This window comes from Antechinus flavipes, chromosome 4, assembly GCF_016432865.1.
Source record: "Antechinus flavipes isolate AdamAnt ecotype Samford, QLD, Australia chromosome 4, AdamAnt_v2, whole genome shotgun sequence".
Taxonomy (NCBI): Eukaryota; Metazoa; Chordata; class Mammalia; order Dasyuromorphia; family Dasyuridae; genus Antechinus; species Antechinus flavipes.
In genome coordinates this window covers 141383961-141407506 of record NC_067401.1, presented here as the reverse complement: position 1 = coordinate 141407506, position 23546 = coordinate 141383961, and the positions used below count along the sequence as shown (strand labels likewise).

The window sequence follows — 23546 nt, the reverse complement described above, 5'->3', positions numbered from 1 at the left end:
GTGAGGCTCTGGGAACCCCCTCGCCATTCAAGGGTTATCCCTTTAGGATGAGGAAAAGGGGAAAAAGCACCTGATGGTAGGATTTAATTTTTAAGAAGTAGCATCAAACTTTCCTATCAAAGATAAGTTGAATATATATTTTACCATGTTTAACATATATTAGATTACTTGCCATGGGTGAGGGGAAAATTTGGAAAACAAGATTTTATAAGGGTCAATGTTGAAAAATTATCCATGCATATATTTTATTTATTTTTTATTATAGTTTTTATTTACAAGATATATGTATGGGTAATTTTTCAGCATTGACCTTGCAAAACCCTCTTTTTCAACTTTTCCCCTCCTTCCCCCAACCCCTCCTCTAGAAGGTAGACCAATACATGTTAAATGTTAAAGTATATGTTAAATACAATATATGCATACACATCCATACAGTTATTTTAATGCATACATTTTATAAATAAAAAAACTTTAATTAAAAAAAAAGCTCCGTTGAAAGAAATGGGAATGTTTAATCTGGAAAAGAGAAGATTTTGGGGAAGGTAGAACATGATCACTATCTTCAAGTATATGAAAGGCTATCAATGAGACAAAGTTCTTTAGTATAGCTCCAGAGACTTAGAACCAAGAGTCTTGGATTGAATATGGAGTAGGTAACTTCAAGGGGTAAAGAGTATAGCCAAGCAGGATAGCTTTGAGAGCTCCATACTGAACTCACTAGATACTTAAAAATAAAATAAAAATTTTAAAAGACAAGTTGTAGATAGTGTCTCTACTGGGTTTGCATCCCAAAGAGATCAGAAAAAAGGGAAAAGGACCTGTCTGTCCTGGATGTGTGCAAAAATGTTTGTGGCAGCCCTTTTTGTAGTGGTAAGGAGCTGGAAACTGGGTGGATGGAGAATGGTTGAATAAGTTATGAATACATATAAAAGAATGTGAATGTTATGGAATATTATTGTTTTATAAGAAACAAGTAGCAGGGTGATTCCAGAGAGGCTTGGAGAGACTTACATGAACAGATGCTAAGTGAAGTGAGCAGAACTGGGAGATCATCGTACATCTACATGTATATTGTACAGCAAGATTATGATCAACTCTGATATTCTTGGCTCTTTTCAACAATGGGATGATTCAGGCCAGTTCCAATAGATAGTGATGGAGAGAGTCATCTGCATCCAGAAAGAGGGCTGTGGGGACTCAATGTGGAAGACAACATAGTATTTTCACCTTTTTTGTTGTTATTTGCTTGTGTTTTCTCATTTTTTCCCTTTTTGATCAGATTTTTTTCTTGTGCATCATGATAAATGTGCAAGAATTGCACATGTTTAACATATATTGGATTACTTACTGTCTAATAAAAGGGAGGGGGGAAAGAAAAATTTAGAAAACAAGTTTTTGCAAGGATGAATGTTGAAAACTATCTTTGCATGTATTTTGAAAATAAAAAGCTATTATTTAAAAAAAAACCTATAAAGCCCTATAGTTTATATACAATTCTCCTTTTATGTTTTATCGACTATGTAGATTTTTTTAAATGCTATTCTATTTGGAGTTAAAGTTCAGAATAAAAATAAATTTAAAGAGAAAAGGGTTCCCCTTCGCCTTCATGCAAAGGCTGAATTCAATCAGTGATTTCACAAGTCTTTATTAAGCCCTTACTACATGTCAAGCTCTATGCTAAGAAAGTACTGGAGATAGGAAAAAAGGCAGAAATGTGGTCTCTGCCCTTAAGAGATACCAATTCTGATGGGGGAGACAATATGCAAATGACTGGGGACCCAGAGGCAGAGACTAGCAAAGGTCTCTAGAAGAAGGAGGGATTTTGAGGAAGGTCGAAGGTGAAGGAGAGATGCAGAACAATCAGCAAAAAGGCATGGATAGAGTAGGAGATGGAGTGTCTTCTGAGAGGAATAATCAGGCAACTAGTGGGAGTACCTAACCTGTAAGATACAATTAAGGTGTGTCACAGGCAGCCAATCAGTGCAGAGATGATGTGGGCCTGGAGTCAGGAAGGCCTCAGATACTTCCTAGCTGTGAGACCCTAGGCAAGTCACCTAACCCTGTTTGCCTCAGTTTCCTCATCTGTAAAATGAGCTGGAGAAGGAAATGGGAAAACCACTCCAGTACCTTGGCTGATGAAATCTGCATCACTTCAGATTCCCTTCCCATCCCTAACATGACCTATGCCTAGATTTCCCTAGTCATTGAAGCCCCCTGATATGCCCCAATTTGCCTGGGGAAAATAAGATGTGTCCCTGGGCACTCCCCCAACCTCGGGCCAACAAATATTAAATACTTACTATGTGCTAAGCATAGTGCTCAGAAATGGGGATACAAGAAAAGATTCATCCCCAGAATCTCTTCTTTCAAGTAAGTCACATTCTAATAAGACCCAGAGTTCACTAAATGAATCTGTAGTTCTTAAGCCCTAAAGCAATTTTTCAAGAGGTTTTTTAATGAATTTCTTTTTAAAAAAATTTGAATCACTTTAATTTTTAAAATTGGGTTTGGGTTGGGTTTGGCTGATATTTCTTCTTCCTCTTTTTTTCTTTAAAAAAAATTATTTGTTATATGGCACTGCCCTCTGGGTCAAGGGAAGTTGAGACGATATAAAAATAAAAGGTATCAATAAAATGCATGTTTTAAAAATAAAGTATGTTGCCTTTAGACACTTGTAGGAGGGCACAGGACAAGGGGAAATCAGACATTTCAAAAGGTTGGGACTCCTTCTAAAGGATATTGATAACCACGTGCCAAGGAAGAGCAGGCCCTAATCCCAGCCGAGGCACATGGAGCTGCCCACGCCCATGCTGGCACTCTCCAGCCAGGGAGGCTGAACACAAGCCGGACCTAATGGCGGAATCCGAGGGGAGTGTGGGGATGGAAGGGAAGGGGGTGGGGGGCAGACCCTCCTCCTCACACAAGGGGGTCCCTCCCAGGCCCCCATGACAACAGCCAAGGCCGGCAGGCCCTGAGGCCCGCCACCCCGGGGACCAGGAACAGCCTGCACAATTTCCTGCCCCACCACCCATCTCCCCAAGCTTCCTGTTGTTGTCTGCGGAGCGCTCATTCATAGGGAGCCTCCCACCCCCCACCTCTCTTCTCAGGGGGAAGTGGCGGCCCCCCCAGCCCCGGCAGACACACAACCGCCGTTAGCACGGTTACCCCACCCTTCCAAAGTGGGATGCCTCCGGCGTGGGGCACCCTCCCTCTCGCGGTTTCCTGCTGACACGCTCCTCACCGGGGGTTGGCTCTGACTGGGTGTCCCTCCCCAGCCTGGCAAAGGCCGCCGGAGGGATCCAACTGCTGGGGCCGGCAGAGCCCCCCTGGGAAATCCTGTGACCCCACCGGGCCCTTCTACCCTCCTCTATCTCTCCAAGTCTAAGAATCCTTTCCAGGTCTCCGAGTGGCGGGGCTCTGGTCTCCCTGAAAACAGATTTGCGATAACATCAACTTTTATATAGAGTATGTACCCGGCGGAGCCCCTTAATTTATCTGCTCTTCATAATAACAATTATTCTTATTCCCTAGTTCACAGCCACGGAAAGTAAAAAAATGACTTCTTCCCCCCGCCCCCATCAGAGGACAGGGATTCGCTGATCTCGAACTTGGGTCTGCCGGCGGCTGTATGGAGTTTCCCCAAAACTGCTACATTCAGACAGACAATCATACACCCGGACATCTCCCTTCTCTGGGGGTCTTATTCCCCGAGTTTCCCCTCCGCATTGGAAAGCGCAGCACGAAGCCGGACCGAACCTGCCTGAGCGTTTGGGCCAGCCTCGTTAGCTGGTGCGCCCCCCCCCCCATTCCTCTCTTTAAAGGGCGCGCCACGCTAGGGCGCACAGACACACCCTACGGGAGCAGACCAGCCCCGAGCTGGGGCGCCCCCTCTGCACACCTGCGCTCGGGCCTAAGGCGGACGTCAGGGAAGAAAGCACGTGACGGTCCCCCTCGTGGGGCCCAACTGCGAAGGCCGGCGGGAGCAAAAGTCAAAGGAGTGACTCTCCCGGTGGGAGCCGGGCTTGGCCGCGGGGGGCCGTGTGGGGGAGAAGGGAGTGTCAGGCACTCGGGGAACCTGAAAGCGCTGCATGAATGCGAGCTGTCCTCGTTTCGCTGTTCAGTGAATGGTGCGTGCTGCTAGTAACTCCCAAGGTATCCTAACGACTACCACAAATTGTTAGGGAACACCCGCCCCCCCCCAGAGGCAGAGGGCACGCGGTCCTGCCAGGTCATGGATTATAGGCCTAGGGCCGGAAAGAGCCTTCTAGGTTATTGACTCCAAAAGCTGCCTTTTATGGACGAGGAACCCGGGATACAAAGAATTAAAATGATTTGCTTAAGGATCAAAAAGCTGGTACACTTGTTTGCTTGCGTTTTGTTTTCTTTCTCATTTTTTCCTTTTTGATCTGATTTTTCTTGCGCAGCAGGATATTTGTGGAAATATGTTTGGAAGAATTGCACATGTTTAACATAGATTACTTGCCATCTAGGGGAGAGGATGGGAAAAGGGAGGGAAAGAATTTAGAACACAAGATTTTGTAAGGGTGAATGCTTAAAGTTAAATAATTTATTTTAATTGATTGATTAATTAATTACTTTAATTAAGCTTTAATTTTTTTAAAAAGCTGGTAATCACCCTACCCTGTCTGTGCTATGTTCTGGGTCAGGGGTAGAGGGAGTTTGCTCCAGCCCCAGGGCCACCCCTCCAAGCCTGACCCTTTGAGAGTCCTTCATCCTTTGCTCCTTTCTCAACAGGAGCCCACTGACCACCTGGCCTAGAGAGCTGCTCGACTGGAGCAATCCTACTTGGCAGGGACCGCTAGATGAGCCACATGGACTCTCTCCATCCCTTTGCGTCCTCAGCAGAAGCTCTGGCTCTGGGCACAAGTAAAGCAGCTGCTTTGGGGAGAGACCCTTTTAACCTGGGGTATGACAAAGCATTTCCTGGAGGAAGCAGAACTTTGAGATGGGTCTCAATTTCCAAAGAGTGTCAAATCTGAAAGAGGGGGAGGGGAATAGGTCCATTCCTGTCATGGGGATGATGCAAGCAAAGTCACACAGGCAAGATGAAAACAAAGGCCACAAAGTCATGCTCTTTGCTTGAAGCTTAGAGTACAAAATAAAGCAACAATTGGACTTACCATTTTAGAAATCAAAATTATAAAAATTAAAAATTAAAAATTGTCTTTATATGTAACTGGAGAAAATATTTAAATATGTTATTTTTAAATTACTTAAGTATTTTTAAAATGTTTTTTAAATATTAATATGTAAGACCCATCAGTACAAAGAAAATTAAGAGTAGGGTTTTCTGTTATAGACAAGAAATAGAAAAAATGAATGCCCATCAACTGAAGAATGACTGGACAATTATGGTATATAAATGCAACTGGATGGAATATTGTGTCCAAATGAACAGTATTCAGGGAAACCTAGGAAGATTTATACAAACTGATACATAGTGAAGTGAAAAGAACCAAGAAAACAAGGCATACAATGGCTACCATATGTTAAGAAAAACAATTTTAAAATTTCAGAATTCTGACTAATGTAATCACCAGTCATGATTCCAGATGACTAATGATGAAGCATGCTTTCCACCTCCCAGAAGAGAGATGATGGACTATATACAGATGCAGAATTAGGCATACATTTGCAGTCACAGCTAATGGATTCATTTGTTTTGCTTGACTGTACTTATTTGTTACAGGGAGAGAATTTTTGTAGAGCACTTTTCAAACCTTAAAGCGCTACACAAATACTAGCTATTATCATTTCATGGCTTATTAATAATTAATAGTACATGCTGTTAATAACTCATAATATTCAGAGTTTGTGATGATTAATCATTTTAATTAATGACCATAATTAATAAATTAATGATATTACTATTTTATGAAGGGATGGTAATAATGAGGTAAAGAATGTTTTAAAAAGAAAAATAGCAAGGCATAATTAAAATGATCTATTGACAGACAGATGTTCTCACCTCCATTGCCCTGGCAGTCAGAGTATTATAATTAGACCTAGAAGGGGTTTTAGAATTCCAATAGATTTGTGATGGAAAATGCCAGTCACATCCAGAGAGAACTATGGAGACTGAATGTGGATAAAATCAGTATTTTTACCTTTTTTCTTTGTTTTTTTTCTTTCTTTCTCTTGGTTTTCCTTTTTTCCTTTTAGTTTGATTTTTCTTGAACAATATAGCAAATATGGAGTAGCTAGTTGGTGTAGTGAATAGAGCACTAGCCCTGAAGCCAGGAGGACCTGAGTTTCAATTTGGTCTCAAATACGTAACACTTCCTAGCTGTGTGACCCCGGGCAAGTCACTTGACCCCAATTGCCTCAGCAACAAAAAAAAAAAATTAATAACAATAATATAATAAAACAAAATATGGAAATATGTTTAAAAGGATCACACATATTTACCCTATTATCAGATTGGTTGCTATCTTGAGAAGGGGGAGAGAAAGAAAGGGAGAAAAATTTAGAACACAAAGTTTTACAAAAATGGATGTTGAAAACTATCTTCACATGCATTTGGAAAATAAAATGCTATTTAAAAAAGGAAGGGGCTTTAGAAGTTATTAATAGTAATATCTTCATTTATTAATGAGGAAATTGGGGTACAATGAAGGTACTTGACGAGGTCAAAAAGCTAGTAAATATCAAAGCCTGGATTCTCCATTATATACCATGTGTTCCCACCTCACCCTCCAAAAGGTGCCTCTATAGACTCCTACTCTTCTCACTCCACATTGATTGGGTCCATTCCTAACATGCTATGAGGTTAATTCCTGCCTACTTTGCATGAACTACATGTAGAGAGAGCAAAAGATCCAGAAAGCTACATAGAATCAGCAAAATTCCCTTTGGGAATCAGAGCCAGAGTGTTCTGATTCCAGCTCTATGGCTGCTGGAATCCCCCCCCACCCCACATTGAGTTCCAGAACCCCAGGTTCAACAGCTGAGAACACAAACTTATAAACAAGTTCTCCCTCCTTCCCTGAGGGCCCTCCTCTTCCTAAGAAGTAACCACAAAACATTAGAACCAGAAGGGGCCTCAAAAACTCATCTATTTCATTGCTCTCGCTTAAAAATATACTTTATTTTTTATTGATCTTTTGTTTTTAACACCACTTTTATCTCCATATTCCATTCCAACCTAGTAAACTGGCCCTTGTTACAGAATTTAAAAGAAAGGGGGGGGGATTGGATTAGCAAAACCAAAACATCAACTATATCTGACAGTATAAATAATATCACACTTTTATAGTGTCCCCTCCCTTCCTTTGCAAGCAAGGTTGCCTCTCTTGCAAGTTAGAACGGGAGAAAGAGGTAGCCATGGAGCCCAGAAGATCAGAATTCACATTTAAACTCAATTACTACCTGTGTGAACCTAGAAAGATCATTTAAATCTCCATATGACTCAGTTTCCTCAACTGTAAAGTGAGAATCATAATACTCTCTAGGATTGTTGTGAAGCCCTTAACCTAGAACTTGGTGCTTAAATGTTTATTTCCTACCCTGACTATTCCCTTATTTTCTAACTTTCCCTCAATTTTTTATTTCAGTTTTTTCCCCCTGTCCTTCCCACTAACTTCTCAAGCTTCTCCATCATGAAGGAGGAAGCTGACAGAGGGGAAGTGATTTGCCATGGACAAACAGACAGCTTTTGAAATGGCCAGGACAGGAGAACACCTCTTCTGAATGCTCAGAGCTTTAGAATAGAAGGAGGAACTTTGCAGGTGGGGAGAAGGGGGGAAATTCTTGGAGACTCCCTATCACAACTTTTTACCTTTTGGGAGGAGGGTGCAGCAGGTAGGAGTGAGGGGGAGAGGGAGAGATGGAGCCTCCAAATTCTCTTGGAACAATATGGGCCCACCGCCGTTGCTAAGGCAGCAGCCAGAAACCCCATACTGCAATCTGTTCCTCCTTTTCCTTCCCCCAACATTTTAAACAACAGAACCCCACTAAGTAGCCTCAGGGGTGGTAGCCCCCTCATCAGAGAATGAGAGTGGGAGGGCAGGATTTCCATAGCTACAAAGGGATGGGGGTCTTGGGAGGGCAGAAGATGGGTGACTAAAGAGAGCAGCAGATGGTGTCTCTGGGCCATATGATGATAGTGATGATGATTAGAGCAACTCAAACAGACTAATATTTTAAGGTTTACAGAGTGTTGTCTTCACAATAACCTGCTGAGGCAGGAAGGATAAATACATAGTATTGATTAATTTGTGATTAATTCATTCTTCATGGGGGGAGGTACAATTAGTGATTTTAATTTAGGGAATATCCCAGCCTGGGAAAAACCCTCTACTAAATGGAAACTAGAAGCTTGTCTGTAAAGTTTTTTCTTTCTTTCTTTCTTTCCTTTGAGGCAATTGGGGTTAAGTGACTTGCTCAGAGTCAGACAGCTAGGAAGTGTTAAGTGTCTGAGACCAGATTTGAACTCAGGTTCTCCTGACTTCAGGCCTGATGCTCTATCCACTGCACCACCTAGCTGCCCCTGTAATTTATTGTCTTAGAGAGTTAATTGCCTGGGGTACTGAAGGATTTCCAGGTCACACAGATGATGTGTTTGTGTCAAAGGTTATGACTTATGTCCCTGCTTCAAGACCAGCTGGATGTAGACTCCATTTATAGTTGAAGAAATCAAGAGCCATCTGCCCAGGCTTGGTAACAGTCGTTAGTAATGGAGTTGGGATTTGTATTGTGGTCTTGGGACTTTCCGCTGCACCTAAGGATAATTCTCAGCTGCCTTAGCTGGAATGGTGCCTCAAGAAATCCGACCAGTGTCGGGGACAGGGGAAGGGGAGTCAGAAAAACTGAGAGCACGGGAGCTGACGAAGATTCCAACCACGGACATGGGTGTTCCAGGCAGGCCATGTACTGGAAGGGAGCTTCACTCTGAGAAGCTTTGCCTTGGGATGGGGGATGAGGGAGGAGTGAAAGGGATGGAGAGGGGGAAGCGACAGGTCACCCTTCTTCAGATAATCTCTCAAGGGTGCCCCCCTGAACACCCTTTATAGAAAGGAAGCTAGGCCCCAAGATCCAGCCTTAGAAGTTAATGAGTCTTATTAAGATTATTAAAAATCCCAATATTGTAGATTATATAATATATAATCTTAATATTATATATTATTATAGATAAAGAAAAGACTCAACAGGGCTTGGGCCTGGATTCAGATTCAGACCTAGATTAGGGCTACACACACACACACACACACACACACACACACACACATTTAGACAGGCTTGTTTAGGCAGAGGCTATACCTTTTTGTACCAGAGCAATAGCTATAGAGGATCTTCAAATAAGGTGATATTTGTTGGTAAAATGAACAGAGTTCTTCCTGAGTTCAACTTTGACGTCAGACACTTATTAGCCTAGCTGGGCAAGCCCCTTGACCCTGTTCATCTCAGTTTCCTCCTCTGTAAAATGAGCTGGAGAAGGCAAACCTCTCCACTACCTCTGCCAAGAAAACCCCACTTGGGACCAGGAAGAGTTGATCACAACTGAACAACAAACAGCATAGGGTGCCTAGCACGTAGTAGGTCCTGTACAAATATTTATCCCCTTCCCCTTCCTTATTCAGGGGACTAGTCCTTATTCTCGTAAAATATACTGCCTTACTCCCCAAATCCCTCCGAAAATGATCTTAAACCAAATATTCAGACACCATCCATTCCTGCATCAGGTGCCAGTCCCAGCGCACTTGGACCCAACTCTGAAGGTAAATCTAAGTTGTGTGTCATCCCTCCACTGCTTCCTCCCACTGGTCAGCAGAAATGCTGGGAGAATGTCATCACTGTGTGGTCTGGATTCTCTCCACAAGAACACAGAGCTGGCATTATACAGACTGGCTCTGTACTATTATACACGCTCCTAAGTTTTCCTGTCTGTGTCCTGACTTCATCCTTCCATCCCACTCCTACCCTCCTTAGTCATAATTGTTTCACCAGTTTGCTGTGTGACCTTACTCAATTCCTCATTCTCCCTCTGTGTTTTCTCATCCACAGAAAGTGCGAAAAGATCTCTGGTCCCTCCCACTTCTGACAGTCTGGAGGCCTATAGATTTTATTATACCGGGAAATTCTAGTAGGCAGATTCTATTACATGAGTAAATCCCAGAGGGTTCATTCATCCAGCCTTTAGTAGCTGTGTGATTCTGGGTAAATCACTCAAAGCTGTACCTCAGTTTCCTCAACTGTAAAATGAGGGAGTTGGACTAATAATGCCTCTGAAGTCCTGTCTATTCTTTCTCAGACACGCACTAGCTTTGTGATCCTGGGCAATTCACCTAACCCTATCTAGCTCAGTTTCCTCATCTGTAAAATGAATTCAAGAAGGAAATAGAAAACTACTCCAGGATCTTTTCCAAGGAAACTACAAATGGACAAGACTGAAAAATGACTAAAATAAATGAACTCTGTATCTATTATCAACAATAAACTATACTTTTGACTCTTACCCTCTACCATATTAGGGGACTCTCAGGTGTGTATATATATATACATACTTGTGTATGTATATATACATACACACATACATATACACATATATTTGTGTATATATATACACATACATGTGTATACATTGACATACATATATGTAGGGGCAAATAATCTCTCTAATCACAAACATTTCTATCCACTACCACCCATCTACAAATATCCAGGGCTTCACACTACCAGGTCAATCTGTCTATCCAGTTATTGGCTCTGCTTACCATTAAAAGGAGTTTTACAAACAGAATCAAAAAAACACATCCGGACAATAAAATCCTAATGCATTCCTACTAAAACCAAACATTAATAATTTCTGATTCATTCATTGTTTGGAAAGATCCGTGGGACAGCTCCTTATCATTTAGGGCATTTGATTTAATTTAACATACTGAGTAAGTCACTAAGTCTACCAAAGATCTACTCTCCATCCTTGGGGGCTAGTACAACAGTGACTTAGGATAAAAGGAAGAAGAAAAGGGGGAATCACTAAGGAGGATTAGATGCTGTGGTCCAGGTTGACCCCAAATACACAAGATCTCCTTTGATGAAATGTGGAGGTAAAGAAGGAGGGTATTTTGTACTTATTTATTAATTGCCTACTATGTGCCAGGCAATGTGCTAAGAGCCTTACAAATATGATCTCATTTGGTCCTCATAATAACAACCCTGGAAAGTAGGTGTTTATAGATGAGGAAACTGAAAGAGGCAGAAATTATCCTGGAAAATAGATGTTATTAACCCCTTTTATATATAAGAAAACTTGAAAGAGACAGAAATTAAATGGCTTGCCCAGGATCATACCGATAAAAATTGCCCAAAAACCCATTTGAATTCAGGTCTTCCTGATTCCAAGCTTAGTCCTCCAGTTTATTACATCACAAACATTTCCATGGAGCATTTATGGGTCTGAGATAATGAATATAACTTTGGAGTTTTCTGAAATGTTGCTTGGTTTTTCTGGACTTTTTTTTCTTTCTTCATACTTTATAGCTCTCTCGGATAGAATGATGGAAGAAATACAGAAGGAAATATAGATGATACAAAAACAAAATACAGCAATAAGTTATTTTTTAAAAAGTGGTGTGATCCCCCAGCTCTGGGGAACAAACATTGCCAGTTAGGCGTTGTCAAAGAGCATTTGGAGCCTGATTTCAAGAGTTATTAGTTCATACTGGTTATATGATCTTGGTCAAGTCATTTCCCTTCAGTTTCTTCATCAGCAAAAACAAACTTTTTTTTCTTCAATGTATTGAGCAGTTTTGCTGATTTTTTTCCTCTTCTTTTTCCTCTTTAAATAAAAAATATTCTTCTGATAAGGGATGGCTCTCTGGGAGAGGAAAGAGGGAGGCTGGGGTGGGGGAAATCCAGGCAATGTAAAAACAAAAGTTATCAATTAGAAGGCCTTTTTTTTTTTTTAAATGAAAAAGTGGAAACTTGGTCCTAGAGTTAAGAAAATAAGGCTTTGCAAAGAGGTGAGGGGTAGGGGTGGGGATAGCTGTAGATTTGAAATATTGTACCAGATGTCAGACACAGTTGACGTATTTGCTGAGTGACTTTTCTTCCTCTTTCTTTTTTAAACTTTGTTTACAAAGAACTGTTGCTGGGTAAAAGAGGTATATATTCCGAAATATAGGTGATGTAAAACCAAAAGTTTTTTTTTTTTTTTTAAGTGGTGGGGTTGGCCAAGATTGAAAGATTTCAACTGACTCTTGGCTCTAAATCTACACTTGGGTGTGGCCCCAGAAAAATCACTTAACTTCCCAGTAAAAGGCCACATAATCCTACCTGCCTTGCATGGCTGTAAGGAAAGAACTATAAAGATGTAGACTCATGATTATTCTCCAGCTCCTTCATGTCCTCCTCTGCTTCTGACTTTATCTTTACTCAGTAATCTTACTCCCCAAGGGTACTGGGGAGAAGAATGGAAGGTCCATCCTATTACTTGTTGATAAACAGGGCTGAGCAAGGGTAAATCAAGGGAGGGGAAAGGGGTCGGCAACATCGATCCTACAGAATTAGAACCATTACTGGAAAGAACCTTAAAAGTTATCCAGTCTGGTACATAGCGGGCACTCATTTACTAGGTGAATGAACAGGGAAGCTATAAAAGAAACGGAAGAGATGATCTCTAAGATGCCTCCCAGAATTAACTCTGAGAGATCTGGGCTTAAATGGGACTCCCCTTCTCTCCCACATCCTTCCAAATAAAGCCCCAATAATTTAAACCTGGTTGGTCTCAGTCTGACAGTCCCTTGGCCCAGCCCCTTTATATACTCAAGATCACTGAAGTAACCCACTTCTCTCCAAGCCCTCTTGGGAAGCTGTCCACTGTGGTCTGAGCATTACCACGTGTAGATTGTCACAGGCTGGGTCCCTGGAGGGGTGATCACAACACTGGTAGGTCTTGTCCCAACCTCAGAGACAGGCAAGTATAAACCCACTTCTCCCCACCCCCAACATCGATTCCATGAGGGGGGAGGGCAGATCCCCAGCAATTGGTGGCTCAGAAGGGACCCAGGAGAAGGCAGCTCAGAGAATCATGACACCCTTGGAAGGAACCTCATACGGTTAGACCTAGAAAGGAAGTCATCTAGTAGCAACCGTTCATTTTACAGATCAGGAGAGGAAATTGAGGACCAAGAGACAAAATGACTCTGGTCCAAGGTCAGACAGGTTAGGAAGCAGCATTCAACTTCAGGTTCTCTGACTTCAAAGCCAGCATTCCTTTTTAAAATTACTTTGATCTTTATTTACAAATTATTAAAAAAAATTTTTTAACAGATGAGGAAACTGAGACTCAAGGTCACATAACTAATGTCAGACCTGGGATTAGGACCCAGGTCTCCTTCTTTCCAGCCCCAAGCTTCCCCCAAGGGGAAGCAATAGGAGAAGTGAGAGTAGATGGGCTCCGGTTTTGGAGTCTCTCTCCCCCTCCTCCCCTCCCCACTCTCACCACCTCCTTTTGCCAGATTCCTGGGTCCGAAGACTTCAAGGGAAAGTCTAATTTTCCATACCATCCTTCACCCCCACCCCAACCACTCAACCCTCCTCCTGCCAATCAACCCCTCGATGCCATCGTGCTCCCGAAAGCATCCCTCCCTCATCGCTGCCTGGCTACCCCAGGTGGGGGTTCAGACACCTTCTGACTTTGGGAGACAGGGTCTACTTCCTACCTGAATCCCTTCAGGGCTGGCCTAGATAAGGGCTCGCAACCTCCCCGATGAAGGGGGTGGGGGAAAGAAAGGGGAGCCACTTCTCCCGGATCCGGCCCAATTACCTGGGACAGCCACCAGCCCCAACCTGATCCCAAAAGGAATAAAGGAGAACACCGGCTCCCGGAAGGTTAAAGTCGGCGCCGGGGGTCGCGGATCCGGAGGCTTTCCTCCTAGGTAACCCTTTGCAGCCCATGGCGCCAGCCCCAAAGCTAACGGTCGGCATTGACCTCCTCTGACTTGCCTAACGTCAAGGAGGCTGGGTTCGAAAGGGAGGGGAACACCTTGGCTAGCACCTCGCTCGCTCTCAGACACCAAGGCACAGGGTCGGATCCCCGGCTGGGGGCGGGGTGGGGTGGGGGGAAGGATTCGGTCCCCTCCCCATTCTGCGGTCCTCCAGGCAAAGCAGGTGGGGAGCGTGAAGGAGTCAAAAGTCAGCAGAGGAAACAAAGTTTGGGGTGGGGGTGGGGTGGGAGGCGAGGGGAGGGACTGACATTGACGCTGACTCACTCTGGCTGGAGACCCCTCTCCCCTCGGGTCACTGATGTCCTGGCGGCCCCAGAGCCCAGCGCCCTCCCCGGACCCCCCATCAGGGCGCACTAACCAGGACGCGGTTAAACCTCTCCTCCAGCTCTCCGGCTCCGGGCATCGGCTGCTTCGGGGCTGCAGGCTGCTTGTGGGGCAAGGCGGCTGGAGCCGGGGAGTGATCCCCGCTGCCCGCCGCGTTGCCCATGGTGCTGCCCACCCAGCCCGCCAGACGCCTCCAGGCTCCGAAATCCAGCTTTCCAGGAGGTGGGGGCTCCAGACCTGCAGGGGTGCCCGTAGGCAGTAGCTCTGGCGGATGGATGTCTCGGCGGCCCCCAGCGTTCAGTGCATGGTGCCCGGGGCGGCTGGCAGCTTGGGGACCTTGGGCGCCGCGGGCGTCCCGTCCAGGCGGGCCCCGGGGGAGCGGCTAAGTGCAGCCGGGCGGGCGGGGCGGAGGAAGTCAGGCTGCAGGCGGCCAGGCCGGGGCTCGAGGGCTGGGACTGGGGAGGGGGTGGGGGTGGCAGGAAGCGGCGGAGGCTGCCTGCGCCGGCTCCCCCCTCTGCGATCTCCTAACTTCTGGTCTCGTTCCCTTTACGCGCAAAGCCAAACCGCATTTCACTGCGCACCCAGCCCCGGGGGGGCGGGCGAGAGAGAGGGCGGGGGCCGAGGGGCAGGGCGCGGCCCGAGAGGAAGCCCGGACCCCAGAGCCGGTCCCTAGGGGCGGGAGCGCGGGGCACCGGGGGGCCATGGCCAACCAGGGGGAGGGGGAGGCGACCGAACCCGATTCACCTGCTGAAGAGGGAGCGGGGAGCTGGGCGGCCGAGCTGCCGCTGTCGGCTCGGGCGGCGCCGCCGCAGGGTCCTAAAACCTGTCTTTCCTCGGGTCCACGAGGGGCTGAAGATTGGAAAGGGGGGCGGGGACTACGGGCCGAGGATGGCACACGTGAAGGGGCACCTGGGGAATGGGGAATGAGCAGGAGAAGAGGAGGAGGCTGGGACCTGGAACAGTCCCCGCTTCCTCTCTCCTTGCCACTCCTTCCTGAGATCTCTTGGGGACCCCCTGGAAGGAACACAGATTCAGTGACCTCTTCCCCCGTCTTTGGGAGAGAGCTCCTGTGACAACCCCGAGCCTGGAGTGCCAGTCCCTGGGATCCACTGCCTCCTGCGCTCAGCTTCAGAGCATCCCTCTCTCCTTTCCATTGAGTTCAAGCATCACCTTGTTTCCAGGAGCCTTTCCCTAACGCTAGTGTCCTCTGGCTCTCAGTACCTGATACTGCATGCACTAAGAGTTTTGGTACTCCTTGTACCTGCCTGCATATGCCCATGCCTTCTCTCCCGGATAGAAACGCTTTGAGATTAAGATTTTTTTCTCATTTTTTAATATTTATAATCCCAGAATTTGGCCTAGTGCCTAACCCTAAGGAGAAGAGTAATAGTCTTCTAGCAAGGGTTTATTAAGCTTTATTCCACACCTGGCACTGTGCTAAATTATGACAAAAACACGGGATTGTTCTCTAGGAGCTACTGGGGAAGAACACGATGCAAATAACTGTTATTTTTTAAGAAGGTTATCTCACATAAGGCATCAGCAAGCAGAGGACCTCTGGCCGAAGATGGGGTTTAAGCAGTCTTGAATGAAACTTGGAGGCAGAGGTGAGAAGCAAGAGTATTCCAGGCATGGCAGACCTCCAAGGCAAAGACACAGTTGATTGATTAATTGATTGATCGATTAAGGTCAAGCCTGCCAAGCTGCAGGCCTGGGGTAGGTAGAAAGGGACACCCAAAGATGAGTCACAGCTGCCTACACTGACTGAAGCATCCTTTTCCAAAGAATTGCTGCCCTGGTTGTAACATAAGAGGGAGGGTAGGAGATGGGGGGGGAAATGGCTGTGCAATGTGTGGTTCTGCTGCCTTAAGTCCCTCATCACTCCAACCCTCTCTCCACTCAGCCACTAAAGGGATTTTCCTAAAGCACAGGTCTGACCATATCACCCCACTCCCTCCTCAATATACTCAGTGGCTCCCTAGTCCCTCCAGAATCAAAAACTAAATGTTCTGTTGGCATTCAAAGTCCTTCTTAACCTAGCCCAATCTTCCTATATTTTACTTCTGACACATAGGTTTCAAATCTCTCAGCTCCAGGTACTTTCATGTTGTCCCTAATGCCCGGAAATCCCATCTAATATAGGAAGCCTTTCCTAACCCCTCTTAGTTCTCATGCCTTCCCTCTTTTAATTATTTGTTGTTGTTATTATTTATTATCTATCATCGCTTGTAGTAGCCTTTATTAGATTGAGCTCTTTGGAGGCAGGGATTGTCTTTTGCCTCTTTGTATACCCAGTTCTTAGTATATGGTGAGTACTTAAATGTTTAGTGACCCACAGTGGGATTCCAGGACCCTGCTCTGAGTCCTGTGCTGCCAGCCACTCAAGCTGAAAGGAGGATGGTTTATAGGACCCAGCTAATTGGATTTAGAATCAGAAGGATCTCAGACCAAGCTTTCCTTGAATTCCCCCTCTTCCCCTTACTATTATATTAGCCACTGGTTTCAACATCTAAAAATCTCAGTTGTTTCTTAAGAAGATGAGGGAATATGATTTGATGTCTCTACTAAAGTCCTACTACTGAGATACCTCAACTATCATGAAGATGACCCAGTGGAACAATAAATTCTGACAGGTTTTATCAAGCTGGAAAAGCTTAATGATAACAGCTACCATTTATGGAGTACCTACTGTGTGTGCCAGGCACTGTACCATACATGCACCTGGCAAATATCTCATTTGATCCTCACAAAATCCTGGGAGACAAGTACTGTTATTATCTCAATTTTACAGTCAGGAAAAATGAGGTTAAGTTAGTTGCACAGGATTACACAACTAATAAAGTGTCTGAGGAAAAATTTTCACTCAGGCCTTTCTGACTTCAGCCCTGGTATTCTATTCATCTAGCTGCAGGAATGGGGAGTGTGTGGGGATGGAGTGAGGGTCTAGCCTACTCTGTATGTGGTCTACCTACCTAAGTCCAGAGAGAGTCCTCACTATGATGACCACAGGAAGATGTTGTATTTTGTTTGGTTTTCTTAAGATCTATCCATGATGTAATAGAGGTATGTATTTTTCCCTCCCAGAGAGAGGACCCACATAAAAGAAATCTCAATTCTTTGAACACTGGGAAGATTCTCTCCAAGGTTTCTATTCTTTTTACTTGAGTAATAACCAACCTTTTAAAAAATTTCCCTAAATCATCATCTGGGGAGTGGAAAGCAGTTCTGAGAGGACCCTGAAAATTAGTAGAGACAAGACGAGCCCACCCTTGACTCTCCCTCTCTCTACAATCATTTCAGAACCACACATAAGCATGCATATTAGTAGGAGCAGGACACAGATTCCACATAGACTTGGAGGGTTTGAAGGCAGAACCATGACTTCCTTGAAGTTCAGAGCTGCTGAACTGATGAAACTCCTTCAGTTAATTGAGCTTTGGGTACCATAAACCTCATCACTGGATGAAACATCCCCCATCTCATTTCCTGGAAGAGGATGTAGGGATAAGGTAAAAGGTGGCGTGAAGGCTGGACAAAAGTTCCTTGTGAAAGCCCTAGGCATCTAGGTGAGGGAAACCTCCCACACCTTCCAACCTTGTTCTAAAATCTAGTTCTTGCTCCTGGAGGTCTGCTGGGGCTAGAGAAAGGTCAAGACCTTGAGCGCTAGCTACTATCCGTTGGTATTAGAGAAAGCAGCTACAGCAAATCCCCTATCTTATTAAATTCAGCAACAAGAATTTATTGAGTGCCTACCATGTTAAAGGTACTGCTCCAGGTGCCATGTAGTAAAATTCAAGCACCTACTAGCAAGGTAGCAAGACTGAGCAAGGCTTGGGATACAGAGATAAATATATATCCCCCCTTTAGGGGCTTGCATTCTAGGGAATAGAGAGGGTAGAATCGATATACAGAAAAGTTAATATAAGGTGATTTGAAGGAGAAACCATTAACTGGGGATAAGGGTGGGGAAGAGGGATGATGGGGGCTTATTTTAGCCCTTCAAAGAGCTTACAATATAATATGGAATATAACAGGTATACACAGTTATAATATATGGTAGAATGTGATGAGTGCTGGATGAGAAAGTTTCATAGAAAAGGTGGCATTTGATCTAAGAACTGGATCCAAGGTTGAAAGAAAGCTAACATTTCACAGGTCAGCAGAGGATGATGACGCCCTGAGGGGAGGGAGCAGCCGGTGGAAAGATGGGGAAGGATGTGGAATGTTTAGCAGTTTACACTCACTAGCACATAAATTACGTAAGGAGAACTAATGGGAATTACATCTGGATACTGGGGCCAGAGCTTGGAAGGCCTAGAAGGAGTCTGTACGGTTTTCAGCAGGCAATAGGCAAATGCTTCTGAGCAGAGGCTGAGATGGTCATAGGAGTGTATTGGAAATGTTGACATGGCAGCGATAGGATCATCTGACTGGAAGGCAAGAAACTTTTATTTAGCACCTACTATGTACGAAGCACTCTGATAAATGTTTCACAAATATTATCACACTTGATCTGCACAGCAACACCAGAAGGTAACATGGGAGGTAGAAGAATAGGAGAGAGTTATAGATTATCTAGGGGGTGCCTGCTGGGATACCTTGCACAAATATACATAATTTTAAATTCAGGTTTAATACAATTTCTATTTGACTATGGATAGAATTTGCCTCACTTCCATTGGGATGTCCCACATATGACACTCTCAAAACTTCCTGGACCCTTTGAATATGAGTATTGAGTATCAACTATAATGACAGGTGTACCTTTTGTTTCCCTCAATAGAATACCCGAGATACTGTTGTCTAATAATGAGTGCTATTATTATCACTTGTTAGAGACACTGAGCAAGACAAATTAAGTGGCTTGCCCATGGTCACATAGCCCATAAATGTCTCAGGCAAGATTCAAACTCACACGAGGACCCTACCTTCAGGTCCTCAGTTCTATCTCCTGAACCATCTGGCCTTCTAGATGAAGGTCAAACTGGAAGCAGGGGAACCAAAGGCTATTACAATAATAATAGCGGACATTTATATGGTACTTACTGTGTACCGAGTGATTTATAATTATTATCTTGTTTGTCTTTCACAACACTGGGAGGTGAGTACAATTATTATTCCCATTTTTCTGTAAAATGGGAATTTTAAGTCAGTTTAAGTTTAAGTCAGTAAACAGATAGCAGCTGAGGTCAGATCTGAACTCTGGGACTAGTTCTGTATCCACTACCCCATCCAGCCACCTAGATGGAAGAGGTAAAACTGGAGGCAGGAGGACTAGGATGATGGCGATGGGAATCTAAAGGCTCAGAGAATTGCACTTAGAGCTCCGAGGGACCTTAGAGCCCTAGTCCAATCTCCTGGTTTTACACCTAAGGAAACCGAGGCTCCGGGGGCTGTCGCGGGTCTTGGCCAAGGTCACACAAGGACGAAGTGGTCCGTGTCCGATCCGGAGCCCTCTGACCCGATGCGCTTCACTTCGCTGATGAAGGTCGTTTCAAAGGCGGACAGTGGTTCGGATGGGCACGGGGCCCCCTCTCCCTCCTCCCTTAGCCTGCTGGCTGCTGCCCGGGAAGCCTACAACTTGTTTCCTGCTCCTGGAAAGCCTAGGCTGGCAGCCTAGAATGGGCCTGTGCTGCCCCCCTCTGGGAAGAAGAGGCCTGACACGCGACACAGGGATTTGTGAAGCACAAGGTCAGAAGAGCCAGTTTCCAGGGGGCCTTGGGGAGACTTAGCTTGATTCTCCTGTCACATTTTCCCTCCTCTGAGACTCCATTTTCTCATCTGTAAAATAGATCTCATTCTACATAGCCCTTGTTCATTCTTTTCCCTCCCACAAATCCTGAAGAGCAGAGCGACCCAAATTTTAAGTCTTTTTAACATCACGCTGGATCAAATTGTTCAATACACCTGGTGGAACACTTATGTGGAGGAGTGGGCAAGGAGAAGGGTCTGAGTTCAAATCTGACCTCAGAAACTCCCTTGCTCTGTGATCCTGAGCAAATCACTTAACCATTGCCTTAAAAAAAAATTACATTTGGCCTGCCTATCTCACAAGGTGGCAATGAGGATTATTTGGAAGCACATGGAGATGAGAAAGGATGTGCAAATGTAAGGAGGGGTTTCTGCTCACAGAATTTCCATGCTGGTTGGAAGCTCAGAGCCAACCATCTGATCTTTGCACCAAATCAGACAAGTGAGCTCCAGCCCTTGCTTGAAGAACTCTAGAGCTGGGGATCTTATTGCTTTCCAAGGTAGCTTATTTCATTTTTGGACATCACTAACTGTTAGGAAGTTTTTCCTGACTCTGAAACTTCTAGTGTTTGTTCCTAATTCTGCCCTCTGGGGTCGAACAGAAGAAATCTAAAGTTTCTTGAATGTCACAGCTTCTTGGATACCTGGAGACAGCTATCATGATCCCTGGAAGATTCCCATTTTCCAGGCTAAATATTCCCCTTTCCTTCAGCTGATAATCTGATCACACCATCTCCTCTCACCTTCTGAGACCTTCCCTGGACCCTCCAGTTTGTCAATGTTCTTAGAGAAGAACTCAATGCAGAATGAGACAAATGCTTTTTTTGGACATGGCGAATGTGAAATTTTGTTTTTATTGACCATTTGTTCTTGTTCGGCAGTTTCAGGCCTGTATGATTCTTTGTGACCCCATTTGGAGTTTTCTTGGTAGACATACTGGAAGGGGTGGGTATTTTCTTCTCCGGCTCAGTTTATAGAGAAGGAAATTAAGAAAACTGGATTAAGTGACTTGCCTAGAGGCACACAGCTAGTAAGTATCTGAGGCTAGATTTGAACTCAGGAAGAGGAATCTTCCTGATTTTAATCCCAGTGCTCCATCCACTGCACTACCTAGTTGCCCCTTTATATATATATTTTATAATGGTTTTAAGGGTTTTTTGTGTTCTCAATTGGAAAGTGTTGGGAAGGAGGTGAGAAGGAAGATCTTGGCAGTTTAAAACATTAAAGAAATGTTTACATGGAGTAACCAGAATGCAATGTAATAGTCCATATACTGTGTGGCCAAGGCAAATATAAGGATTTATTTTTATAATCCTTATGATCCAGTTGACTAATTGATAGTGATGGCCATGATGGGTAGTATCTGAGTTTCATCTACATATACTCTGGAGTAAGAAATCCTGAGAAACCAAGAAGGTGGGACTTCCTTGAGCTTTGCACAGTCATGTATTCAATCATCCAACCAGCATTTATTAAGCAATTACTATATGCTAAGGGCAGCGAAGTAGTACAATGGATAGAGTACTGGGCTTAGAATCAGAAAGATACATCTTTCTGGATTCAAATCTGGCCTCAGACACAACCACACTGTATGACCCTGGCTAAATCACTAATCCTATTTGCTTCAGTTTCCTCATTTGTAAAATGAACTAGGAGTCATGAGAAATCAGATATGACTGAACAATAACAAAACTGTGTTGGAGGTCTCTGCTAGGAGCTGGGAACACAGAAACCAAATCAAAATAATTCCTGCCATTATATTCTGTTGAGGGAAACAAGAAGTGCACATATTATCTCCTCATATTCAAAGGAGAACCAAGAGTCCAGGAAGTTTTGATAATGGAAAATAAAGGATAATATATTACATCCCTCTGGAAGTAAAGTCGCTCCAATTCTCTCTAGGCCAGAGATAAAACCTCATAGTCCAAATGAAATTATATTAACTTGGGGCTTAAAATGTCACTTTCTTATTTCCTGTGTGACCTTGAGCTTAGGCTCCTTGGGACTCTGTTTCTGCATCAATGAATTGAGGGCTGGAGCAGATAGCCTTTGATCCCAAGGCAGTGGAAAATGTTCTATCCCAAGTGGACTTAGGCCAGAAGCCACACAGAAAGAAGGGATTTAAGATCTCCATTTCCTCCAAACTCATCATTTTACAGATATTTCTTAACCAAACATATTCCATTTATCCCTTAGATTAATTTCTGAACTCCAGATGCAGCCACAGAAGCAGAGGGTGTAAGATGAGGGCTAGGAGGATGTGGCAGGGCATGAGGTGGGGGGAGACAGTCTGGATGCCATTGATGGGCAGGTCCTGTGATGGCCAGTGTAAATACTATAGCCTTTATTTAATACTATAGCCTTTTTGAGAAGGCTGATTTCCCCCTCATTCAAAATAAAATGTGGGCTGATGGTCCCAGTAGACAGAGTACCACCTGATGAGCAACTCAAATAGTGTGCTTCCTTGTTCACAATTTATTAAGGGAAAGATCAGAATTCTATAAATGTGGAGCTGCAAGGAGTCTTAACTCCTTAACTGAGCAGCAGAGGTAAGATGATTTACCAAGATCACAAAAACAGAAATGGCAAAAAAAAATGATTTCAAATCCAGGGTCTCCTGACCCCTAAATCAGGGCTCTTTATACTGAGCCATATTGATCAATAAACCTATGTGATAATAACACTATACAGTCTAAGTTCTAAAGGTGTAAGAGGAGGATTGTGTGATCTTTGATTCAACAGAAGGGGAAAAGAGGGAAAGACTTGAGCTGGATCTTAGAGAATGAACAAGATCTTCATAAATGAAGGATAGATAGAAGAGAACATTAGAAAAGAGTCCTAGATATGTTTTTATATTTTATAAAATATTTTAATGATGTCATAGTTGGAGAGAGACTGAATATATTGGATGATCAAGTCAGAATCCAAAAACATTGGGCTGAATTTAATAAGATGGAATACATGAAAAATATACTAGGATTCAAAAGGTCAGATTAGCAAATATGTATTTTTAATTCAATTTTATTTTATTGCCATGCCCAAATTTTTTCACTCCTACCTCTCCCTTCTCACGCTCATCCCATATTGATAAAGCAAGAAAAACAAAACCCATTACAAGGATAAATAATCAAAACAAATTTCTGCATTGACTACGTCATATATGTATGTATGTACACATATAAAATATATATATATATACCCACAAGTAAAAAGTTGTTATTAAACACACACACACACACATATACACACATATACATGTACATACATACATATATATGCCTCAATCTGCACTCTAAGTCTTATCAGTTCTCTATCTGGAGGTAAGTAGTATGTTTCATCATAAGAATACAATCTAGAATTATATTCAGTTATTATGTTTAATCAGAGTTCCAAAGTGGTTTGTTTCAGAGTGATTTGTCTTTATCATATTGTTGTTATCATATATATTATATATGATATATATTATACATTATTGTGATATATATATGTATATATATATTA

At 43.7% G+C, this 23546-nt stretch overlaps 1 protein-coding gene across 7 annotated transcripts in view; it reads right to left on the bottom strand.

Moving 5' to 3' along the window:
* FMNL1 (formin like 1) overlaps positions 1–23546 on the bottom strand; it is a 74063-nt gene that overhangs the window by 37057 nt on the left and 13460 nt on the right. For 2 of the 7 annotated variants that reach the window (XM_051994881.1, XM_051994884.1), the window contains exon 1: positions 14329–14864. The exons of 1 other annotated variant lie outside the window; for it this stretch is intronic. In XM_051994881.1, the coding sequence (XP_051850841.1) occupies positions 14329–14457 (129 nt within the window). In that variant the 5' untranslated portion in view covers positions 14458–14864. Of the gene's footprint in view, positions 1–14328; positions 14879–23546 lie in introns of those variants that run through there. 4 more of the 7 variants (XM_051994880.1, XM_051994886.1, XM_051994879.1 and 1 more) reach the window with 4 other exon arrangements.